We start from the raw sequence: 26,749 nt of genomic DNA, 5'->3' as shown, positions 1-26,749 counted from the left end.
AGAGTAATAAGGTCACCCCTCAGCCGCCTCATCCCCATACTAAACAGCCCCAGCTCCCTCAGCCTCTCCTCATAGGGCTGATTTTCCAAGCCCTTCACTAGCCTCTTTGCCCTTCTCTGGACCTGCTCCAGTACCTCCACGTCCTTTTTATACTGAGGTGCAGTACTCAAGGTGAGGCCTCACCAATGCCGAGTACAGGGGCAGGATGACTTCCCTAGTTCTGCTCACCACACCATTCCCGATACAAGCCAGGATGCCATTGGCCTTCTTGGTCACCAGGGCACGCTGCTGGCTCATGTTAGCCGACTGTCCATCAGAACACGAAGGTCCGTTTCCATCAGGCAGCTTTCCAGCCACGCCTCCCCAAGCCTGTAGGATTGTTGGGGTTGTTGTGACCAAAATGCAGGACCCAACACTTGGCCCTATTGAAACTCATGCCATTAACTTTGGCCTATCGATCCAGTCTGTCCAGGTCCCTCTGCAATGCCCTTCTCCCCTCTGGCAGATCAACACTCCCTCCCAGCTTGGTGTTATCTGCAAACTTACTGAGGGTGCACTCAATCCCCTCATCAAGATGTTAAACAGAAGTGGCCCCAGTACTGAGCCTTGGGGGACACCGTTTGTGACCGGCCACCAACTAGATTCAACTCCATTGACTACGACTCTTTGGGCCCTGCCATCCAGCCAGTGCTTCACACAGCAGAGCATACACCCATCCAGACCATAGGCAGCCAGCTTCACCACAAGAATGTTATAGGGGATAGTGTCAAAGGCCTTACTGAAGTCCAGGTAGACCACATCAGCGATCTGTGCAAGGCCACACCCGATGGGGCTTTGGGCAACTGGTCTAGTGAAAGGTGGTCTCACCCATGACAGGGTTTGGAACTGCATTGACTTTGAGGTATCTTCCAACCCAAATCATTCTACAGTTCTGTGATAAATCTTTATTAATTTACTTCACCCAAACAGTTGATCTTTCTGCTCATTATATGCTAAAGATATAAATACGGAAAAAAAAAAATCCAGAAACTCATCTATTTCTAAGGCAGTGCTGTTAAGCGGACTTTGACATGTTTAAAAGTTCAGATTTCAGGGTGAAAAATTTTGGTGCCATTCAATAATCAATTAATTTTGTAGAATTAGCTAATTAGAAATCCAATTCAAATGCTACTGAGTATGTAATTCTGTCCAATAAGATCACATCAAGTGGGTAGGATTGAGCTGATGTTCTTGTTTATTCAGGAGTTTGGGACCGTGCAAAGCTTGAGACCTTGGAATATCACCAGCATGGCAAACACAGGCATCAAATCCACTTAAAGGCTGAGGAACCCCTCAGGGTAGAAAAGGATGGCTCCCCATGCTTCCGCAGCTGAATCAAGTTCTGTTTTGCCACAGAATGAAAAACAGATTCTGCACAACTGGAGCAGCTTTTTTTGTTGTTGTTTCTGAATATTTTCTCTCTAATTTCCATAGGAAGTGGTTGTGAAATGGAGACTATATTTCTTTCAGTTTGCAGTTTTGTCCTACATCTGTTACTTTTTCCTGTTATTTGAATTTTCCTTCTGGGATGAAAAGAAAAGATAAAGAAAGAAAGAAACTAAGAGTAAATAAAATCACAACCTGTGGTGGTAAATAATTTGGACAGGTAAACTGTGTCATCATGTCAGAGCCATTTTGTGCTATTCTCATGTTTTGCAAAGAGTAGGTGACAGAAAACTTCCGTTGTCTACTACACTGTTGCCCAGAGGGCAGGGGATAAATTCTGCAGTCATTTAAATCTACAAATGGTTCATAAGGCCAGACTATCATCCTACTCCTGAGAAAATTTTTTACATTGTCAGAAGGATAGTTTGAATGCAAATGTTCTCATCACTGGGATCTGCCATTTTATGCTATTTTATTATCACCTATATGTGATGTATAATTACAGTTCTATCCTCATAGTGACAGTGGAATGAAACTTCAGTGTTTCCTTTTCAAAATAATAAATACTAGCTTTTGTTTCTCTAGAGCTACATTGCATGGAGTACATTTATCATGTGCAGTGTTGCACATGTGAGGCTCTAAAGCTAAGAGGCTGTTATTTGTGATCCATTCTACAGGCATACAGGAAATAAAATGATTAGAATGTTGCACATTTGTTGTTAAAACTAATTAAAATTAATTCTCATACTTTATTTTCTTCTTTATTGGGAATTTAATTTTGGAAATTGTGCATGAATTTTAAGCCTATATAGAATATTTTTGTTATCCAGATAATTTCTGTGAAATATCTAAAGCTAAAAGTGCAAGAACCACATCAGCAGCCCATGGCTGTCTTTTTCTTCACATAAGTAATTTTTTTTCTGTGATCCTGTATGGTTAATAATCCTGAGCTCTGAGGGAAGTATCATTATAGAAAATAGAGGGAAAAAAGTTCTATTGGAATAACAATTGCAAAAGAAACACAGATGTTAACATGTTTTATAATCTAATACTGTAATATAGGCCAATCTGTGGTCATATGTAAAAGCCTTAAAATGCTCCTTTGTTGAGCATCCTTACAGATATGCCTTTCCTTCCTGTCTTCTCCTACAGCTTTTTGTGTTTCTTTTTTATTTCTTTCCTTTCCAGTGATTTTCTTGGGATTATATTGCATCAACTCATTCTCAAGCGAAAAAGCCACACCTACTCCAGGAAGAAATTCAGTAGGATACTAAGCCATGTACAGACAGATCATAATACTGATAAAGATCCATACTAAATTTGAAGACACTTGCTTGAATTTTTTGCCCAGAACATGAGTTTTCTGTTGTTTTCCCTTTCATTTTGAAAAGTTCTCTATGCCTTGTTTACATATACAAAGCAACATGATGAGTTCTTTCTCCTCTAGGCTCTCTTTCTTCCTATGATTCCTACATTGCCTTAGCACAGACTTAGTTTATCTGCCCTTGTTTTGAAATTTCTGAGAGTAGTCACATAGTATACCCTGGAGGATGTGTTTGAGATCTGATGGCAGCCAGAATTCCACCATGTCTTGCATCTTTTAGTCAAACATTTTAAATCCTAGTTATCTGGTGAATTACATATCTGGCTAAAATAGAAAATGAAATGAAACAAGGTATTGGGCTTTGAATTTTGTATAAATGAATTCTATCTCTTGGATAGAAATGGGAACTTTTTTAAAAGACGTTTTTGCTCTTTATGGGAGCTTCTATAAAGTGAGTGAGTTGCTGCATATAAATTTCTATTGATTTTAAAATACCCAACTTGTAGTTACAGCATAAAGCCAGGACTCTGGAAAGGTCTTTCATTCTATTGAGATTTTATATTAATTATTTACAGTTTTGATGTGAGACAGAAGTTAGCACAGACTTGAGCTAATAGAGTTGCTGCCTCCAGTAATAAATTTTACCATTTTTTAGTCTACAATATGGCTATACTCCCCTAAAATAGGTTTAATTTTAAATCAAGAGTATTATGACAAAATTAATGATAGCAAGAAGTAAAAATGAAAAACTGAAAGAGATGAGGAGGATGGTGGGAGGACAAGAAGCGTGTGGCCTTAGTCCCCCCTTCTAGCTGCACCATGGAGACCCCAATCAGTGGCATGAGCTTGTTGTTACTGAAATGGAGTTAACTAAGAACACTTCCGCTCCTGTCATTATTTTATTTATATCATTTAAGGAAATACTTAGTTCTTATGCTGTTCCTTAGTTATCTTCAGATTAAACTGGTCATTCAACTTAATTTTAACTCAGCTTTTGAGTTAAAATCAGTTTTCAGGAAGGGCTTTTGACTGTCACTTGACAAATTTTGGTTACCTATATTGCATATCCTATATAAAAGTGAGTGAAAGACGGAATCTGGAAGACTAGAAGAGGTACGCATTGCAGAAGTGAACAAAGTAGAGAAATTGGTGGTAAGAAAAGGTTATAGAATAAAACGTATGAGTTAAAAAATGCTTGTAACTTAGAAAACAAAGCTAGGTTTCCTCTCTTCTGCAAGTAAATGCAATTTCAGGATTACTTCAGAGGATAACAGACTATAAGTAAAATTCATAAGAGCAGATAACAGTCTTATATGGGAGGATAGTTGCACTTCATTACCTTATTTATGTTAAAAAAATATTCAGGAAACAATTTACCAAGCTTAAGATTGTCGATGCATACTACTACTGATACAGTGATGCATATGCAATCACCTAGATTGTGAAAAAGGTTGGAGCTAAAAAAAAAATACTGTGCAGCAGATTCATTTCAGAAGGTGTCATGTATAAGCTGAAGTCAAATAGGTCAATCTCCTCTTGCACTGGAAGGTTTACTTTTCATGAGCAGCAATATTGCTAAGTAAACCCTAGAGGAAAAAAAAATGGATTTATTTCTTCCATATTCAGTTGTTGAGCTAGCAAACTACCCCTCCTTATTATTACCATTGTTATGATGTTTAGAAAAAAATAAAAACAGCTAAAAAATGTGCTACTTGGGATCTGGGAAGGACAAAAATGCTTCTGTATTTCTATGCCTTTTACTGGGGCATGCTTTTCTGACTGTTTTTGCTCTGGCTGTTGTGTAGGTGGTTGACCAGATTGACACGTTGACATCTGACCTGCAGCTGGAGGATGAGATGACGGACAGTTCCAAAACAGACACACTCAACAGCAGCTCCAGCAGCACAACAGCTTCTAGCCTGGAGAAGGTGAAGGTGCGGGGCAGTATTCCGCTCATCAAGCCCCCTGTGCATCCCTCTGCTATCCTCACTGTGCTGCGGAAGCCAAATCCCCCTCCACCCCCACCACGACTGACACCTGTCAAGTGTGACAAGCCCCTGAGGCCACCTCCTTTGGCCAACCCTGTCAAGACTAATGGTACCCTGCTGCGAAATGGACCCAGCCGTATCCCAAATGGGGATTTGTGCTGTATGCCAAACAGTAATTTGGACAGTGTTGTGATTCCACCTCTAATGCATAGACCTGAGAAAGAGCGATGTCCTCAGGCAGGAGCAAGGGAACGGGTACGATTTAGTGAAAAAGTGCAGTATCACGGCTATTGCCCAGACTGTGACATTCGGTATAACATTAAAAACAGGGAGGTGCACTTGCACAGCGAGCCTGCCCATCTTCTGGAAGTGCTGCCTCATCAGTGCCCTCCTCTGCCACCCCCACCGCCTCCGCTGCCTCCGTTTCCTCTAGAAAATGGAGGGCTGGGGATAAGTTCCAGTAACAGCTTTCCTCCTCCGAGACCTGTTACTGTGCCTCCACAAACTGCACCAAAACCCCAGAAGACCATCTTGAGGAAGTCCACCACTACAACAGTGTGATGTATGCCACTTGAAAAAAACTTTTTTTCATATATATAAACATAAATAGATAATGAGCACTTTCTGCTTGAGCAATAAGAAGACCCAGTGTATTACTCCCAGTGTATCCAGTGAAGTGGCATAAAAGTCACACGGTAAGTAAAGAAGAATTTTTTTTTGGTCACCATAAAATGCCTTTATGGCTGAAAAGGATGCTGAAAAATACACATGATTTAGCTGACGGGTTGTAAACTTCTGTTGCAGTCTCCTATCTGCAGCATTGTTTAAAAGAAAGTGGAAAGAAAGATCAGTTTGAAAGTACAAAGTGCTGATTCCTGTTAGATTTTCGTCTGTCCAACTTAATGGAGTAATCATTGCTGCTGAATTCTGGGAAGCTTTCTGTTTCCAGTCACTGTGCTTTAAAATGCCATTTGACAAAACAAAGTGGAGGTGGCAGATAACACTTTTGACTGAATTCTAGCAAAGACATTTTTCTCTGCCTCGTTCTTGAGTGAAGGCATTGTGCACGGAACCATTCAATAGGAATGAATCCGGACTTTCAGGCAGCTTGACCTTTGGTGAGAGAGTAAAGAAGTAATTGAAAGGTATGTCAACATGTCTTTGCAGAGCAAAATCTTGCAATGTGTTTCTCACTTGCTCAGTGTGCCACAGCCAGGGAGAATGAGAGAGCTTTCAGGAGAGCAGGGACTGTCCCATTCAGTTCCCCTGTGCTTCCTCTGCTTCCATCTGCAGAGCAGTGGTAATATTTTATCTTGCTCGTGACCTGCACTTTTTACAAAGCTTTTGTCTGGTTTTTGAAGGCAAAGAAAATTTTGCCTAAGGTCTTCAGAGACATCCACTTAATTCATTTAAAGGGCTTTGAAGTTGAAAAGCTCTATACCAATTACAAAGCATTAACATGCAAAACAAGATATTTACATGCTATCACATTTTGATGGTGAACCCAATTAATATCCTCACTAGATGAAAAGAGAATTCCTCAGTGTTTTAAATTATTTTATGAAAGGATGTTTTGTTCTCACAAAGAGAATAGTTGGTACCTGAAGTTAAAATCCATCTAATCAGTGAAGAAGATGTGATTATAAATCTGTTATGTACAAAGTTGTGCCTAATTAAGCTCTCATAATGGCCTGGCAGCAGATGCTGTATAAAAGCACTATGTTTTTTTTCCACTGAATTATAAAACATACTCTATGTCTTCATCCACGTTAGCTTCTCTAGGGTCTTATGAAAGAAAACAGATTGTTTTTGTTTTTTTTTTTAAATTTAAATTTCCATTTCAACGCAGTAATAATAATTTAAAGTAATAAAGAATAAGAATTTAAACTAAAAGCCCATCATCAAGCCATGCATAGTTTCCCTGTATACAGATGGTAGTACTTTTACAGTATTTATAATAGGAATAATCAGAACAAAAATGTTAACAGATTGAAACCTGTTGAAAACTACAGTGAACACATCGTGTGTTGCGTGGATACTCATCTAGGGTCTGACACTGCAAGTTACATTACTTGTATAGAAATGGCAGAACAAGGGCATCATCGCAAGTGCTTAATCATGAATTCATCAAGTGTTCCCCGCATGCTTTTCATGATGCACTTTGCATTCTGCATTGTTTGACAACATTTTATATCATGGGAACTGTTGCCAAGTAGAGCCCAGGCAGGAGAAAGCAGCAACTAGCTCTGTGTGTGCTTGAGACCTGTACTGCCTGGGTGACAGTTCTGCTGCATGGATAAAGTTCATGCCTTCCCTGGCACATTGGAATATTGCATTTAAAAGACATCAAAACAGTGTGGGGAATTACCCATGTACCTATATTGCTATGGTTTCTACTCTGAAAAGAAATTGGGCTGTTGTGACGCCTTTATCATTTCTGTGGGGAGCATATGCCAAATCTTTTAAGTAGTTTAACAACTTTTTCCCTCTTAAAAGAACTATCTCATACAAGAACTTATTGGATAATTCCAGTCAAGCATTCCATATTTAATATAAAATATTTGTATTGTGTTAAATTTAGGAAAATAACAAAGTAGTCATAGGAGAGACGGTAAGTTGCACATCCTATTTCACTTGTCTCAGTGTTTCACAGTGTGGACTGATCTCTGATGGCCATGCAAGTATTTCTGTTCTAAGATATGTCCTGTGCTCATCAGAAACATACTGGCATCTCCAGGTTAGATACTGTGCTGTATGGCTATGCCTTGATGTACATCTGTATAATCAATGAAAATTATATAAAGGAATATTATATAATCAAATAATATTAAGATGTTACAATAATGAAATAAGCAAGAGAGGTAGGCATAGTGAGACAAAGAGAATAAATAGGATGCTTACCTGTGTCATCAGCTTGCTCAGGAAAGACCAGTGGAGTGGATCTTCTGAAGAGAGAGAGATCCTTCCCCACTGGTAGTCAGCTCTTAAATGGGTCTAGGAGAGGTGGAGCCAGGCTCCACCCCTTCCTGCAGCACAGGTGAATTGCTTTCACCTGTGCTCCCAGGGCTGACTCATTGCTCGCCTTAGGTGATTAATCAGAGGTTCAGGCCCTGACTCAGCAGTTTCCATACATACATCCAAGTGTCTGTTTCATTGCATTGTTTTACATTACACTCCTCAGGTAAGGAAATCTTAAGAGACATCTAATTTTCAGCACTGGGTTTTGTTTTCTGCTAGTTAAATTGAAGTATTCCATGATTAGTTTTGGGCTCCTGCATGTTTCATCTCTCACCTTGTCCCTTCTTTATTTCCCCAAGCCACCTTCGTACCCTTTTGCAAACTACTACCCTTATTTGTGCATTTTAACAGAAAAAAAAGAGTACTGTGCTAAACTCAGTATGCAGCTTTTCAAATGCAAAGCTGCTTGTGGCCAGGAGGAAAAAAAAAAAAAAAAAGCTTTAAATTGTGTTTTTTCTGCAATGTTTGCTAATCCAGTCTTTCTTTAATGAACCAACATGTTGCCTTTTTTCTGTTCATCATGTTACTAGAGATGAACCAATTCTTCTGTTCTAATGCAAACCTCTCTGGCCTTTGTCCTACTGTGAAATATTTTTATCAGCAGAAAAATTTGATCACATTAACATGGCAGAATAAAATACAGGGGAAAGCGGGTAAACTTGCAAAGCGTGGGCATCAATGTTTAACTTATGCAGCACTTATGCAGCAGAGTTCTGGAGAACTCTGATTAAAACAATGTAAGAAATAATGCAATACTTCATACATCTAGAAGTGTTTTTTGCATTTTAATTAGGAATGCAATCTCTGTGAACCATTTTTAAACACCTGTAACATATTGTGTTTCAGTCTTGAGGGAATCACAATAAAGCAACGAGAGCCAGACAGCAGTTACGTGTCCTAGAAACTTAAAGGCAATATTTTGGGGGTGATATTTAATGTTCTGCAGAGATGGTAGTAGCTTGTATTTCTGCAATGAAATTTATGTCTTATGTACTGAAGAACTGAAAGTCCAGTAACAGTATTCAGATCTTTAATGCCATGTTTACCACCATTTCAGAGTGCTGCTCTGCTTTGATTCCCTGGTGGTATTTTGAACCCTGAATTGTCTGGTTCTAGATATCTCAGAGGCAAACAGAATGAGAAAGTGTTTTCTATCAATTTAATTAAGATAGCAACTTAGAGAGATGGAAATAAGCAGTGTAAATGGCTTAATTTGTAATAATAGAAATTATTAACAAGCAGCTAGCACAGGGATGCTTAGGAAGAAGGGAACATCAGGACACTAAAATTAAGGACACAATCCATTTTAAGGCTCTCACGTAAGACTCTTAAAAAAGACTGCTGATCTTTTTATTACTTTATAAATATTTCTGTCTTCTCTCTTTCTTCCGGAGTTGTTGCCCCCTTCATCACAGATTTGCTGATCGTTGTCCACTGTCCACAGAAACAAGAAATACCTCCAAGGCTTCAGCCTCCTTTCCTGGTGATAAAATCAATATTTTATTTGAAATGTTACGTGCAGTAGAGTACAGCTCTTGTTACTTCCTTCACATGACTTGATTATTGGTTTTGAAGCAAGCAGATTACAGTGTGAATTCTTTAATTACCAGAGGGAGTTGTGTATGCCCTCTAGACCTCCTCAAATCTCCTCCTTACCATGTTCTAATGATGGCTTTTATTTCAGTGAAACCACAAGCAGTAATTTAACATGAGGAGATATGACCATGCTGTGATTTTTGCCTCTCTCTGCTGATGTGCTTTTAAAGTAGGTATGAATATTGGCATATATTTTTTCAGAGGTTGCATTTCTCATTCCCAGTTTTTGTCCATGTTGTGTTCCACACTTGGTTGGAGAGCACATGAAAAATATTTAACCATTGGTAAAACAAACACTGATATAGTTTGGAGTTGTATTTCTATTTTTCAAACTAGTAGTAATATTTGAAGCATCAAGCTTAGAATGAGGTAAGATTGGTTACCTGAGACAGGCACAAAGGCATGCAGTGGAAGATATGCACATGGTCAACTATGCTAAGCACAATATTTGGAACACCAGCTTAGAAGAATGCTTGGCACCTCCTGTATAACCACTGAGTATTTTTAGGGTAGTGTGTGGCACACTGCACCACAGCCTGCCAGTCACTGTACAAGTGCTGGCATTGCTGGTGCAGGATGTTGCAGTGCACTGCACTGTATGCAGACCGCACATCACCCTCATCTCTGTTGAGCAGCAATTGTGTGATAATGTGCTTGCATTGAGCTTTTTTGGGAAGAATTAACAGAAACTTTACTGCCTGTTTTGTGGTGGAGAAAAGCCCTGAGGTGGAAAGCAATCTTCCCCAGATTAAGTTTTACAAAATACCTGCACCATTCCATTTGTGGGGAGCTCAGCAAAGTTTGTGCAAGTTGCTGACGTTCCTGATCTGAAGAGATTTGATATATGATTAGTGCTCTTATTATCTGATGCAGAAGCTGCTGGGGTAAATGACCAAACATCCTGCTGCTCGCATCAGCCTCTGCAGCTCCCTTTTTGTTTCCACAGTTGTTCATGAGTAGCAGTCCCAGTGCTGTGGGGCCTGTCAGGTTTTGTGAGGAAGCTGCAGCACACACACAGCTGTCATTTAGGCTGTGTTATCCTAGTTCTGTTATCAGCTGTGGCTGTGGCTGTGTTAGCTTGCTCTGTGTTTTCACAGAATCATTATGGTTGGAAAAGACCTCTAAGATTAAGTCTGACTGCCAACCCATCACAATCATGTCCATTAAACCTCAGTGCTACATCTCCACTTTATTTGAAACCTCCAAGAGCAGTGACCCCACCACTTCTATGGGAACTTTCTGTTCCAGTGACTAAGTTTGCTATTATTTCTGAGAAGAAATTATTCCTAATATCCTACTTGAACCTCACCTGGCACAGATTGAGGCTGTTATTTCTCATTCTATTGTTGTTACCCTGGAGAAGAGGCTGATCCCTACCTCACCACAGCCTTCTTTTAGAGGATTATGGGAAGCAATGTGATCTCCCTGAGCCTCCTCTGCTCCAGACTGAACAATCCCAATCCCCTCACAGCTTCATTGCCCTGCTCTGGACACGCTCGAGACTCTCAATCTCTTTCTTGTGGTGAGGGGCACAAACCTGAACGCAGTACTTGGGTGCAGCCTCACCAGTGCCAGGTACAGAGGGACAGTCACTTCCCTGCTCCTGCTGGACTTTTGCTTTTACAATGCTGAATCTTTGGGAAATTTCAAGGCAGTTTTGTTACTGCTGAGATAAACAGTTTCCTGTCAGGTTATAAAAACTATGCAAGGGTTTCATATTCATATGCATATGTCAAGAGCAGCAAGAACCTTTCATTTTTGTTTTTGCATAACTATACGTTTTTTGTGCTGTGAATATATATATATATATTCATATATATATGTATTCATATGTATTCATATACATATATATATATATGTACATAGTGAGAAAGATGTGGAGAGACAACAGGTCTGATCCATTAAGAAATTCAACGTCATGAACTGCACCCAGCACCCACTCAACAACAGTGCTTCAGAGAAACACTTCTGCTGCCTCACTGGGGGAAGACAAAGAGCAGAGCTGATGGTGCAAGGGTTCCAGAAATTGCTGTCTGTTGTCCTTTGCTGAGGGATAGATTTTTTCTTTTTTTCTGTTATCCTCAAATATTTATATACTAAGACTCTCAAAGGAACAGAGCACAGTCTGTTTCACAGTTGGCTTTAAATTATGTTCATAATACAAAACTATATTTTTATAAGAGTTTTCTGATCTCTCTCAGATCTATCCCTTGCTGCTGTTCACCTGAGTTTGTGGATGACCTCTTTTGTAATCTTACAAGTGATAAAAGGAGAAAAGCAATTAACATATGAAGGAAAAAATAAAATGCAAATTATGAACAGAAAAGGAAGGATGTTTAAGTGCATTCTTCAGCCGTGTCTGCATGACAGTGACTGCATCAATACCAGAGTTTGTTTTTAAGTATGGTTATTACTACTTGAAACGCAATCTTGAATCATTTTAATCATAAGAAAGAAAAATTCAGGCACTGTTTGGACTTTTCACAGAGTTGTTTATTTCCTTTCCAGCTTTAATAATATCTTCTTCATCAGTCTCTATTGCTTTCAAGTTTTTTATTTTTGTTCTATTTTTTCAAATACAATGCATAGTTTTGTATTGTACCATGAGTACAATGTAATTTGAAGTACCAAATTACATTGTCTTCTATCACCAAGCAGTTACTATCTAAAATTGTATGCTAAAATTTTAATGGATGATTGTTTTCTCTTGGATTCACAGTATCTATGTGATCACAATGTTCCAATTTGTGTAGTTATTTTTGGGCCTGCAACCTACATGAGTTAAAACATTTAGTTAGCAGTCATTAAGAACTAATGGATGTTTACTTCTGTTATTGTTTTCTCTGCACATTACCTCTGAAGAAAAACAAAAAGAAGTCACAGGATCTTCTGGTACTATATAAAAAGCTCTATGCACACTGTGAGTATGTTCCTGTTTCCTTCTGTTTTATGAAAAAAAAAAAAAAAAAAAAAAAACAGTCCACTGTGACATCCACCTTGGTAAACACTACATTTGTAAATATCTGTTAAGAAATATCTGACGAATTCCCACAATAGCAATTATTTAGTCATATGAGAAAACTACAGAACAGGACTTAAAAAATATTGCATAAAAAGTCACATGAAGAGGCACATATATGCAGTTACTTAGTAATTGCTGCTGCAGAAAATACAATTGTTTCCCGTTTGCAGTACATAGATTTGTTATGATGAAATGTATGAAGGAGATGAAGTGGTCGCAGCTTCCAAGTTTATCCATGTCTGTGTGAACCAGCTTCCTCATACCATGTTAAACCAGTCCAGCTGAATCAATTTGGAAAGACAGATTTTGCTTTACGTTCTTTACATGCATTTTTTATTTATTTTGTTCTTTTTTTTTTTTTTTTTTTTTAATGTGCAAATCATTAGGGGCTTTTAAGTAACAGAAGTAAGCTGTAAGAAGCAGACAGATCTATCTGTCTGTCTGTAAGGTGGAGACATGCATGTCCTTGAGTCTAGCACAGTGGGAATGCTGAGTAAAGCGCGAGTAGAATTGGAAATAACAGAGCCAGGCAGTTATTTGGAAGCTGGAAATGGCACAGCTGACCTCTATTTGAACATTTGTTCCTTTTTTCCAGAAGTTTCAAAGTACAGCATTTTTCAGAAATGTTCATAAGTAAATCTGCTGATAACTTACATTACCTAGAAAAGAAAGTGTTTGAAATGATTCATCTCTATTTATCTCATGGTCTAAAGAAAGCATTAGAAGTCACTTCGCTGTTCAGAATTTAGCTGAGCAGTAAGGGTGGTATCCTTATTAAGTCTGTTCCTGGGCTAAGGCTGAAGGTAGAGAAACAGCACAAACAGCAAAGTGGCCTGTAATGGAACTTTTACAATTAGCTGTAGTTATTATTAGCTGCAGCATGAATTTAGAACTCAGCAATGAATGCATGAAAAACATGAGATTTAATAATACATAGCAAATAGATGAAAAATGTGGTTATGTGCTTTAAATCCTGTCTTGTGGAATAATGGACTGTAAAACAATAGAAACACGTCTAAATCATGAGACGTTATATTTCAGTATCCTTTGTATATCCAGTTGGGTCTGCAGATCTGCATAATAAGAGAGCAGTGTCTCAGTTTACTACAGGACACAAACCTTGCAATTTGCTCAGCCTAGGGTTCAACTCTAATAAGATTGTGAAGTGTTTAGGTAATCTGAAGGTTTGGCTTTTGTACTTTTCACTATCTTCTTTCATCTTTTTTTTCTCCACAAATGCATAGCAACACGAAGATAATGTTGACCTCTCTTTATCTTAATGCAATGCTGATATTGCTGAATTTATTACGTATGTCAATGAGAATGTTTATTATCCAGATACTCTCAATTTTAGCTGAAAACACCTCTGATCAACTGTCAAAGCTGAACAAGGGAGCAAACAATTTATCTTCCTCCTCTTAGCATGCACTGACTGAGCTGTCAATGAGTTTAATTTTAATCATGTGCACAGAATTAGATATCTGTGGTTGTCACAAATTGAAATGGTCATAGATCAAATCCATGGTGTATCTTACTATTTTGAAGGCTTGCTTGATGTTTCTGTCGCACAAGAAAATATTCACGGCATTTTGACCAGTGCTTTTTATCCTGAAATATATCAAAATAAAGATTCTGACACCATCCCTCATGCTTGAATGCTGGAGGGGGAGAGGGAGTTTCTTTTTATGTAGGCTCTTGTCAGAATGGGCCTGGCCTTTTAGAGTCATATACATGTACAGCAATGTCCTTGCAGAGTGGCAGTACGGTAGCTGGTAATCTTGCTGTTTTAGATGAGTGAAAAGCTACTTCTTTTGGTGAGCAAACATCTCCAATCTTTTATCATCTTTACTAGTCCAAAACGTTATAAATACAGTGCAAACATCACAATACCAAAGTTAGATGAAGATAGGGATAGGAGTATTCTAGATGTGCATCGAAGCGTTGCAGGCTTTCAAGCAAAACTAGAAACAATATGCTGAGTGGTAACTATAGTAGATGCTTACTAAACATTTGCATTTGGCAATCATTCTCTGTTACTGCCTATCAAAGAACATACAAGGGCTGCTCTAAAAGTAATGCCTTCTAATGCCAGCCCACAGTGACATAGGCAGTTGTTGGTAGTATGGTAGTAGAGGTTGAACCATCCCACCAATATTCAACTACTTTCTATTGACATTCATTGATTCTTTCTGAACGTTTATGGAGGTCAAACAGTGGATGTCAGCACAGTGAGGCAGTGGGTGGTTTCAGCAGTGGCAACAGTGATGTGGAAGACAAGCCACGTTTGAGCCATGCAGATGTTTACATGCATGTCATGCAGGCCCTTATTCATCACTAGCAAAAATGCATAGCTGGTCATGGTGACAATGATGAGAAATAATGTTTTGTAGATGAGAATTTGCTCTATCAAATACCATTATTGTGCTCTTTATATCCCTTGTAGTTTCCATGGAAATTAATAGGAAGCATTGCTTTCCAAGCAACCTATGTATTCAGCAGAGAACTATTCTGTTTCAGTATAGAGAAGGATTCACTCAAAAGAAAACTGGAATTTAATATGGCCTGGCCTCTTGGCTGAGACGTGATCACATTAATGGCTGTACACTGAAGCAGTGATTCCTAGAGACTTACATGATAGTGAGCAAGTTGAGAAGCAAAAGTTGTGTCTGAGAGTGCCAAGATCTAACCAGGCTGTTACTGGAAGATGTCCTTGTAGCTGATATTCAGAAAAAGTAATTAAAAAAGGAAAGTCATGAAAAAAAAAACAAAACTGAAATAGGGATTTTGTATTCTTGTAACTTTCCTGGACATTAAAATCTTTTTTATATTAGTGTAAGATATTAGAAAGTGTCTCATTAACTTAATGGAAATAAAGTTTCCAACAACAGAGGGCCCATTAGTACAATAAAAAAAAATCCAGGTACTGTTGTCCAAGTTAACAAATCAGATTACGCATTCTTTACAGTGAGGCATGTAGCTGTGGAGTAGCTTACACAGAAACACATTTAATTCATACTATGAAGTTTATAATTTAAATTTTGACTTCTATTACAAGCAGTCACACCATGTCTGAGATATACATTTGTGAGAGAAACTGTAATTTAAATGCTCCCTGTTAGACATTAAAAAATCAGGTACACCTTTTATTAAAAGATAGATAAAAATGTAATTTTGTGATGTTTACAGCAATGCAATCTTGTAGTTGGCAAGAGAGATGAAAAAAATGCAGTTGAGCTTGCAAGAAGCAATGGAAAATTTGGATTATAAACGCAGGCAGAACTCAGTGCAGTGTTAATGAATTGCTTCTAACTGTGCAGTGACTTGAAATGAAGGAGTTGCATGCCCTTCATGGATATGCCCTCTACCTTTTAGAATGATTACTTCAGAACCAATCATCTTTCTGATATCTGTGTAAAATCTGCAATGGATATTAACTGTAGTGGCAAATCCTTTTGGCAGCCAGAAGTGCTATTTAGCTGCATAGGAATCAGGCTTGAAATCAGCCTGTGGATGTGAACATAGACAGATGCTCCTCAATTCCCTTTGCTGATGTGGGTTATGCATTTGACCCAGCATTGTTTCATAAGAACAGTCCAGACCTGCCTTCACTACTCATTCTTGTGCTAGTGTCTAGAACGAATCAACCACAGACATTTTGGTGATGAGGCATTGAAGTGTATCGGAGACAAAGGGTGTATGAAAAATATTTTTTCACAAGTCTGGTGGTGCAAAGTGGGATGTGGTGTATGGACAGGAATGGGACAACTGGAGAAAGATTTTTTTTTCTTTCCTTTTAGGCACTAAGATTACATCCATGTTAAATTAAACACAGACCTAATGATCCCTTTAATTAAATGTTGACATCTAAGGCTATCTCACATCAAACACTGATGTTGCATTCATTTCCAAACTTGAATTTTTTTGCAGCCTCGGTCGTAATGTGTTGCTGAGAAATTAAAATATCACTCTATGCAAGATTTCTCTAAAACTCTTCAGTAATTACTCCTCCCAGTGATAAACGTGAATATCAGATCTGCTGATTCATAGTTTTTAATATAAAAATTTTAAATCTGTGTAAACAACTGAATCATGATCCTGAATACCTTATAGACTGATCATTTATCTTTATCTCTGAGGTGAGCTGATTTTTAAATACAATAGTAGTATTTCAACAATACATCTAACTTGCAGACTTGCAATAACACACTGTTTGGAGACAAGCTCTGTACTATTTGAAAACTATCTGAAACTGGATTTTGTAGAAATGATCTTACTGACAGGACCACTTCCTTACAGTATTACAAAGCAATATTCTCATTAGAAAAAATATTTAATTAGATTATGTTGAATAACATGCATTTTCATGAAATGTCAGAGGAGAAGGGTATTGTGTCCAAGTGGCAGGATGAGATGAGATGCCACTAGAAGAATACAAGTGCAGCATCTACATCTAAATGCCAGTAGTTAACATTGACTTTAACTTAAAACACATATGTTTACATTTTGCTTTCTTATAATTTAGTTTTAAGTTATAATAAGGTTGTTACCAGCATTGAGAGCAAAATCCACAAAGCAGATGTTCTGAGTGGTTACAGTCTAGCCCAATCTGAGATCAATTTTGATCACGTTCACACTTGAGAGTAAATCTATTAAATCTGTTTGCTATTTTTTCTTGCAGGAAACAGCTTGTAGAGTCTGAATTGTGCTGCTGTATTAAACAAGGAAAAAGTTGAAGCTGAACAGTAGATCTTAAAAGCAAAACTTCATATGAACTTAAAATTCAACTTATAAATTTTGTAGCATTAACGCATTTTACCAGCATTGTTCATTTTATCCCTCTTCTTTATACTGATAGTTGGCTCCAGGTGTAAAAAGACATATTTTTCAGTCACTTCTTTTAAACCGGAGGAAAGAGTAATCAAAGTTGCAAAGAAATTACAAATGACTCATTGATTTCTGGAAAGAATAATGCCATCCTAACAAGCTTCAGTGATGATCTAACAATTTGAACACGCAGGCTAAGGCAGGGAAAGTATTAGAAAATCATTTGCATATAGTAGCACCTTTTTTAATAGATTTGTATCGCTATCATTCATTAACCTTACATGCAGGAGATTAATTATTTCTCTCTCAGACATGGAGTGAGTCTTAAATCTTGTTCAAGTGAATGCTTCATGAGCTTTCAGCAACTGCATTTTGTATGACATATTTTCAAAGAGAATTTCATCTCTCTGTGGAAGACTTAAAATGAAATAAAAAGCAGAGATTTTTATAAATACTGCCAGAAGATTCTGGAACACAAAATAAAAGTATTATGGGTGAGAAGTTGTTGTACAGGTTTTGTGTTCAATGGGGAATTGCGCATTAGATAAAGCAATCTTGTACCACTCTACATTATCAATCCTGATGGGGAAGAGTATGAACAATAGATCTGATCTCACTAGCTACGCTTGAAAGCAATCTGATCCCTCAGAATAGAGTTATGGGTTTGTGTCTTCCTGTGAGAGATGGTCTCACAGCTGTGTCAGTGTCTTCTCTCATGATTAGCTGTGAACACACAGCCAATACACTTGCACTGTGTAACCGGTGCACAGGAATGGAAGGCAGAGGAGTTGAATTTTACTCTTGGCCTTGCCCAGGTTTGGCACTGTTGGAACAAAATCTAGCGAAGCCTGAGTGCTCCTAGACCCTCACACTTAGATTGAGTGCAGTGGAACCTGTGCTGGACTAGCTTTCAACTGTTCATGCATTACGTAACATTTCCTTCTTTAAATACCACTAAATCTAAGGAAAATAGAGCTTTCTGGGTCTGTTCCAAGGAATGAAACCTGAATGGCAATTAGAAAAGACAAAGAGAACCATGAACAAAATCTCATCAGCACTAGCAGTGATATGTGAACTGCATTCTATTCTAGCAGGCTACATTCCAAGCTTAATACTGTTTTCAGTATTCAGTTTTCACTTCTGATTCCAGTTGTTTGTTTTTGTTTTCTTTTGGTAAATCTGATATGCTTCCATCAGAGTGAGGGAGAAATTAACATCCTTTATCCTGGTAGGATAATTTCCTATTGATCAGGGAAGCAGCTTATACTGGGTGTGTTTTCAAATATACTCTGTGAAATCAAACAAGCTGTTTATTCATGTTTTCATTTCACACAGTTATACTTTTCAGTTAATACTGTTTAAAGGATGAAGTAGAAGGTATAAAAGAAATATTTTTTTGTCAGAAACTTTCAGACTAATTCTAGCTTGATTATGAAATTTTATTTATGGTACAATAACAAAGGCTTTTCCAAATTAGAGACAGAATCTCAGCTATTAGGAATTCACAGTAGCTCATGTGCTGCAGGCTAGAACTGGGCACTTTACAGCTTGGTTTCTTAGTCTGGAGCTACTTATTGCAGTAACTTGTTTATCTCTAACCATCTGTTTCATATGGTGTACAATATTGAAAAGTTTGTTTGTCCTCTTTGGAGAACTTTTTGGTCATTTCTCATTATTTATTCATTATCTTTCTAAGCCCAAGAGTTTAAAGTGACTTATCAAAAAAAAAGAATTTTTGCCTACTTAAGATTCGTCATCTTTGCTTACTGTCAGAGAGTGTTTTGGCAGCCTCCACAGTGCAGGTGCCACATTCATTTTACATTAGAAGCTTTCCTCAACATGTACAGTAGCAAGTATTTTGGCACAGTATTGAAATTATAAATGTGTTTTCTTTTCCCTAGCTATTATGGCATGCCTCTGTTTTCCCCAGCATTTTAGAATGCCACTTCAATAATTCATTTATAAAAGCCAGGGCTTCAACTTGAATAGAAGAGCTTGTTACTGTTTCAGACATTAAAAATTTAAAATAATTACATTTATATGCACTTTCTGTGCATATCTATACACAAAGGTGCAGACCAAGAAAATTCAAGTTTTTGCTGTTATTTTTTACTTTTAGTAAGACTTAAAACTTTACTGTATAATTAAGATTTGACTCTCCTTAATACTTGTCAGAAGTTATTAAATGTCAGTTGTCTGGGCTTAAGGCATTGCCAAGCATTAGAGCTGTTGAGGGGCTGCTCACTGCAACAAAGTGCCAACTCAGATAACAGAAACACTTTCAAAAGCTTCAAAACTTTATTTACAGCACAGAAAAAGAGTGAAAGAAGCAGATGTCATGATAGCCAAATGACCATTGTTAAATTCAAGCCATGACTTTGCAGGGCTGAAAAATGGATAACTCTAGAGAGGTAAGTAAGACTAAGAAGCCATGAAGGAAAGAAATCCCAGCGCAAAGGAAAGATGGAGTCTGCAGTAGAAGTGAAGAACAAACAGAGTTTGAAGGTTGAAGAAGTGTCAGGCTCAGCAAGAAGGTAGTTTAATTGTATAATCACTGCCTGACATCCCAGTTTGGACTAGTTTTATAGGTGATTCATACATGTTTTCGTTGCAGCACTTCTTTCTGCAAGGCTACTTTGTATATGAGATGATCAAGTATTTATTGTATGTTGTTTTTCTTTTGAACACATAAGGAGTAGGCAGTGAGCATCATTTGCTCTAGTTCTGCACAAAGGTGTGCATGCCACTAGCTTTGTTTGTTTGCTTGTTTGTTACATGGTGTATTTTTTTTTTTCTTTGATTTAGTTGTGTTTTTATGGGTTTTGTTGTTTTTTAATGGAGGCCTACAATGCCTGTAGGTGGAGGTGACTGACCGGGAAGTTTTTCTTCTTTTCTGATTAACATAATGTAAAAGTATTGCTTCAAATAAAGGAAGTGCAGCATAAAATAGGTTACCCATAGAGAGAAAATAGAAATTTTGGAATAAATACTTATGCATCACATAGAACATGACTGTTAAGAGAAAATTGCATTGAAATGTAATTTTTGGAATGACAGACATTCACAGAATCACGGAATCACAGAATTGCCAGGGTTGGAAGGGACCTCAAGGATCATGAATCTCCAACGCCCCTGCCACATGCAGGGCCACCACCATTCCACCTAATGCTAGACCAGACTGCCCAGGGCCCCATCCAATCTGGCTTTGAACACCTCCAGGGACGGGGCATCCACAACCTCCCTGGGCAGCCTGTTCCAGTACCTCACCACTCTCTCCGTAAAGAATTTCCCCCTGACATCCAACCTATATCTCCCTTCCCTCAGCTTAAAACCATTTCCCCTTGTCCTGCTGTCACTCACCCTTTCAAAGAGTTGATTCCCCTCCTCTAACCTCTGAATAGACAAGGCCAAAACTATTCATAGAGCTAGTGGCTATATTGGTAATATCAAGGATGAATTTGTCTTGCTGTTCTGATGATAGGGCATGGAGCCTGAAAAGGGCTTGAAAAAAGATGAATTGGAAACAGATGTCAGGAAGCATTTTTAGAAGCATGCATTTATGAAGTAGTACTGGACAAAGCAGGGGATGAGAAGCAATGCAAGGGGGGAGTGGGGAGAGAGATTTGATATCTCTTAGTAGCTTCTTCAGATGAAAAAGATGTATGCATGTGAAATCAGGTGTCTCTTATAGTTCCTTCTATTCACTGCCCTGCTGAGGTGTGAATTGCCAGAACTGAAACACATTTATTAATTTTTCTTACAGTCTTGCTTTGTGTATCAGTCATATTACAGCAATTCCAGCACTGAACATGTGCCAGGTTATTAAGTTTACTTATTGTAACTTCAGCTTGAAGAAGACTATGCTTCAGGACTTCAGGGAATCTAACTGTTTAGATAGTGTACTGAGCCCGAGTAAGTTTTCAGTGTTGAGAGGCAGGTTATAGGATTATTTCTAAAGTGCACTTACCAATTACTGCAGTAAATAATGCATTTCATATGGACAGTTCCTACAACAGGTGTGGTAATGAAATGAATGGTACAGACAAGTGTCCAATTTTTGAGTCGTAGGTAGGAATTAAACACATGACTTAGTAATGTGGAACTTCACACAAGCAATCTGAAAAAAATGTGTTGGGAGGATACTTACTAGAAGAGATCCTACACATAGATGCAGGCATGCATGCTGATATGTCTGTACGTAAAAAGCACATGTGTACTTCAAAAGACAAAGGAGGAGCTTCTTGAGATGGAATCTGTACTGACTGCTCAGAAGCTGCAGAGATATATAGCAGATTTTAAAGAACAGATATGGAAATGAAAAAATTTATATGGAAATGAAAAAAGGGTCTGGCCACTCAAAGGAATTTGGGACATGCAGGGATACAAAGAGGAAGACCACTGCCCCTTGGAATTAAATCTGCCAGGGGAGATCAAAGACAGCAAAAAAGGCAACTTTAAGTATGTCAACAGCAAAAGGAAGATCATGGAGAATGTACACCTGCTGCTAAATGAAATGGGTGCCCTGGTACTGGGGCGCACTGAGAAGGTAATATACTGAACGCCTTTGCTTCAGTCTTTACTACTAACAGTGGCCTTGGGAACTGCAGACTAACAGGGAGAGTCTGGAAAAAAGAAGACTTCTCCTTGGTCAGAGATTGTGCAGCAAACTCAACATATACAAATCCATGGGCCCCAGTGAGATGCATCCATGCCTGCTGAGGGTTGTGGCAGAAGTGATTGCTGAACTATGAACATGGTCTATCATTAATGAAAGACCATGGAAAACAAGAGAGGTGCCCAAAGACTGGAAGGAAGCCACTCCAGTCTTCAGAAAGGGCAAAAAGGAGGACCAGGCCAGTCAGTGTCATCCCCATCCATGGGAATATGGTGGAAAAACTTATCCTGGATGTCATCTCCAAGCATATGGAAGAAAAGAATGTTACTGGGAGCAGCCAGTATGGATTCACCAAGGGGAAATCCTGCTTGATCAATCTAGTAGCCTTCATGATTGTCATGACTGGATAGACGAGGGGAGAGTAGTGGATTTTCTGTACCTTGACTTCAGCCAGGCTTTTGACACTGACTCCCGTAACATCATCATAGGAAAGCTTGGAAAGTGTTGAATAAATGAGCAGACAATGAGGTGGATTGAGAACTGGATAACTGTCAGAGCTCAGAGGCTTGTGGTCAAAAGAGAGTATTCTGTAGGCTTGTAGCTAGTGGTGTTCCCCAGGCAGCACTGGTCTTGGTCTTGTTCAGCATCTTCATCAGTGACCTGGATGAAGGGATAGAGTCCACCTTCTGCAAGTTTGTTGATGATACAAAGCTAGGGAGAGTGGCTGATGCACCAGAAGGCTGTGCTGCCATTTGGCAAGACCTGGACAGGCTGAAGAGTTGGGCAGAGAGGAACCTTGTAAGGTCCAACAAGGGTAATTGCAGAGTCCTGCACCTGTGGAAGAATAACCACACACATAAGTACAAGTTAGGGGATGATCTACGTAGCTGTGCAGTGAAGGATGTAGGTGTCCTGGCAGACAAGAGATTAACCATGAACCAGTTGTGTGTCCTTGTGAACAAGAAAGACAGGGAAGTTCTGGGGTGCATTAAAAAGAATGTGGCAAGCACGTCAAGGAAGTTTATTCACCTCCTCTACTCTGCCTTGGTGAGGCAATCCCTGGAGTACCATATCCAGTTCTGGCCTCCTCGGTTCAAGAAAGACAGGTCTTCTAGATAGAGTCCAGCAGAGGATCACGAAGATGATGAGAGGCCAAGAGCATTTCCCTTATGAGGAAAGGTTAAGATACCTGAGACTGTTCAGCTTGCAGAAAAAAACTGAGAGGATAACTTATCAATACTTAGAAATTTACATGAAGTGGATGAGGCCAGGCTCCTATCAGTGGTGCTCACTGATGTGACAAGGGGCAAAGGTCTCAAACTGTAATACAGGCAGTTCCTGGACATAAGAATAAACACCTTCACTTTAAAGGTGATAGAGCATTGGAGAAGGCTCCCCAGAGGGGTTGTAGAGTCTCCTTCTCTGGACATATTCAAAACCTTCCTGGATGCTTTCCCGTGTAACCTACTCTAGGTAACCTGCTTTAGCAGTGTGTTGCACTAGATGATCTCCAGAGGTCCCTTCCAACTTCTGTGATTCCACGTTTCTGTGATACCAGTATTTCTAGAAGCAAGGTTAAGTGACCTTATTGTCCATTCAATTACGGTTCTATTTTGAGATTTGACAGTAAGATATAGGGACTTGTTCAGAAATTTCTTATATAAGAAAAGTATATTTCTTATATAACATTGGTTTCAGGGCTATCTTTCATGCTTATCTGCATATAAGTGATACTGTTCATCACCATTATACTCAATGCTTGCAATAGCTTATCCTTTGGTAGCAAGGCCATTATAGACAGATGTCACTGCTGCCAATAGCTCTTGATTACTTGTTACGAGGCTTAGATCACTAGCTACTGGTCAGCTGTTACACCATTGCAAACTCCTCATTCTTTTTTATTTATTAAAATAAATTTCTTCTCTGACTGCTGATGTTGGCCCATTTTGGATAAATAATCACTTTTTAAAAAATAAATTAAATTGTCAAAAGTTGAGATTTTGAAATATATTTGAGACTACGTACTGCTTATGGTGATGTACAACCCAGCAGGTGGCTGTGCACCACATAGCCATTCAGTCATTCCCCTTTTTCCACAGGGATAGGGGAGAAAATCAAAAAAAGCAGAATAGAACTCATGGGTTCAGTTACTATGACAACAAAAAGAAAATGGATAACAGTTATGACAAATACATGTATATGTATGCATATAACTAGTGATGCACAAACAATTGCTCACCACTCCCCGACCAATGCCCAGCTCACATCCTGAGCAGTGGAAGAGTGCACTCCAAGCCCTTCAAAACTCCTTCCGCTTGATGTCATATGGTATGGAACATTCCTGTAACCAGTTTAAGTCAGCTGCCCTAATTCTGTCCCCTCTCAGCTGCTTGTGTCACTGCAGCCCTTCACTGATAAGACCTAAGAAACTGGAATGGCCTTGGCTCTGTACAACACTGCTTAGCAATAACTATAAACATCAGTGTGTTATCAACATTGTTTTTCTCCTAGAACCAAAACATAGCATCATACCAGACACCCTGAACAAAACAATTTTGTCCCAGCTGACATTGAGACAGGTGAGAATGTGTGAAATGTTTTTTGATTAGTTCTTTGGGTTTTTTGTTTGTTTGTTTGTTTTTGTTTTTTGCTTTTTTGTTTGTTGTAGATATTGCTTCAAATTTGCAGCTGGCTCTAGACTTAAAACTGTGTTTACTGTATCCAATTTTCTTACTGCTTAACTCATGTTGTAATAACCTAGTAGAAGGACTAGCAGTCACAGAAATACATCACATATTTTCTATAGGGAATGAGGATTCTTTTGTAGTGTCAGTGACCAGATGGATGAATGTATCACGTGTATCATGGGTGATACTCTGTGACAGGTCAGTCTGTGTATAAATTAGTACCACAGATCCCTGACAAGTTGAAACCTAGACAGTTGTACAGTATTTCAAGTCACTCTTTCTTAACAGGCATTTGAAACTACTACCACTAATCACAATCAGACAATCAAGAATGTAATTTGGCTGAGGTGATATTTCTATTTTTCATTAGACAAGGAAAATTACATTGTGATCATTAAGATAGCACAACTGACAACATGCAGTGTAATAGTATGCATTATTTGCATGATTTGAAAGCTATGAATACGCTGGGAGTGAAAACCTGCTGCTTTTTCACATCCAGAGGAAATAAAGCCAAAAATGCCACATGTTCTGTGTGTGCATCATTTGTGTTGCTCTTCCAACATGCTACCCTGACACTATAAAATGGAAGAAAATTGGTCCTCCTCACCTATGAACTTTAGGCATAGACTGTTACATTGTTTGTTTCTCTTCCCAAAAAGAGAAACTTTTATTTGTAAGTGCATTCTGAGACTACCTTTATGTGTTTTCATCAAAAATAGCTCTTGGGAAAGGAATATGAAGAGTATTAATGTTTCATTTTGTGTGATGGATTCCTGCTTGTAGTAGATATTCATAGGAATTGACAAATTCTATATTTTAAACAAAGATGAAGCATTATGTAAAATAAATCAGATGAAAAATTTACAAAGTTATTATTATTATCTGCTTTACTTAAGTTTAATTGATTGAATAGGAATATTTTGTTGGTGGTTGTTTTTTTGTTTGGTTGGTTGGATTTTTTTTTTTCATAAAAGCAATGAGCTAGGCTGGAAGTGATAAATAAACTTAGAATTTTGTGGGTTTTTTGTTGTTGTTGTTGTTTTGTTTTGTTTTGTTTATTTGTTTCTCCTATTGAAATATTGCACACTTCAGTTAAATGTGCAACAATAATGAATTTGCAGTTGACCACCATGAATCATTTCAAAAATATAGTTTGACTTCATAACAGTCACAACTTCAAATTCACTTACTGCTCTTTGTGCCTGAACATGTAATATTCACTCTGCCCTGCTATAAGTGAAGCCCAGAGTTTGAAGCCTCATGCCCTGCTGTTTTAAATCACCCTTTGGACAGAGAGGTTAACGACTGTCTTTCATCATGAAGATGCTTTCTGCTGTAGAGTCTGCAGTAAGTTGCAAGCTGTTGTCTTTATGTTAGATAGTTACAGCTGTAGCTCAGGGCAACCTCTTTACTTCAAACCTGTAACCAAATCTTCAGCATGGCAGAAGAAAGAGTAAGCAGGACTGTAAGAAGTCATAGATTTAAAGAAGGTTAACTCACAGTAGGTAAGAACAGTTATTCAATTGTCTCTTGAAAATGCACACATTTCTTATAGACTTTGTCTGGAAGAGCTTATATAGTAATTAGAAAAAGGGGACCAAACTGTGCAGCTGAGGAAGAGGATGGTAAGGAATAAAATATTTAAAATATAAGTAATTATATATTTATAAATATTTTAATTATAAATATTAATTGAAACTAGATACATTCAAGTAACATATTTCAAAATGCTTTCAGAACATTCAAAGTCCAAATTTTAAATTTTTACTATGTTGTCTTTTTTAATGGAAAGATTCCCTGGGCAGAGCTGTCAAAGGGAGTGATCTTTTCCTGTTTAAAGAAAACTTAAAGCCTGCAGTGTAGTTCTTGTATTTGAAACAGAAGTTTGCAAGCATCTCATGAAACTATGTTCAGAGTGTGGCACATTTGTATTTCACCATAAAGTGATAAGGAAATGGAGATGAGCTGTGCTTGGCTCTGGCTCCTGACATCTAATGCATAAAGTGACCAGCTGCTCTCTCCTGACCAGAAGTATTTTGGCAATTCTGTCATTGGTTCTCCTCCAAAATGCAGTGACTTATCAGATGTTGGTATCCACATACTTGCATAGTATATATACATATATATAGTTACCATTGCATTTTTTATTTCAATTTTCCTTTCCGTCTCAGTAAATAGATGTTATCTCAGCCCATGCATTCTGTTTTGTCTCCAGCTCTCTTCCTCATCTCATGGGTGGATGACCAT

The 26,749-nt window shown here is 38.3% G+C and overlaps 1 protein-coding gene across 6 annotated transcripts in view; it reads left to right on the top strand.

Annotated features, from left to right (window-relative positions):
* PRR16 (proline rich 16) overlaps window positions 1-26,749 on the top strand; it is a 156,792-nt gene that overhangs the window by 103,416 nt on the left and 26,627 nt on the right. For 4 of the 6 annotated variants that reach the window (XM_090131079.1, XM_090131077.1, XM_090131080.1 and 1 more), the window contains exon 2: window positions 4,555-5,432. In XM_090131079.1, the coding sequence (XP_089987205.1) occupies window positions 4,555-5,298 (744 nt within the window). In that variant the 3' untranslated portion in view covers window positions 5,299-5,432. Of the gene's footprint in view, window positions 1-4,554; window positions 6,048-26,749 lie in introns of those variants that run through there. The other 2 variants (XM_090131078.1, XM_031607765.2) reach the window with 2 other exon arrangements.

The sequence above is a fragment of the Phasianus colchicus genome, chromosome Z, assembly GCF_987193195.1.
Source record: "Phasianus colchicus chromosome Z, bPhaCol1.hap1.1, whole genome shotgun sequence".
NCBI lineage: Eukaryota > Metazoa > Chordata > Aves > Galliformes > Phasianidae > Phasianus > Phasianus colchicus.
The sequence above is the reverse complement of the archived record's forward strand: the minus strand, read 5'-3'. Positions and strand labels throughout refer to the sequence as shown.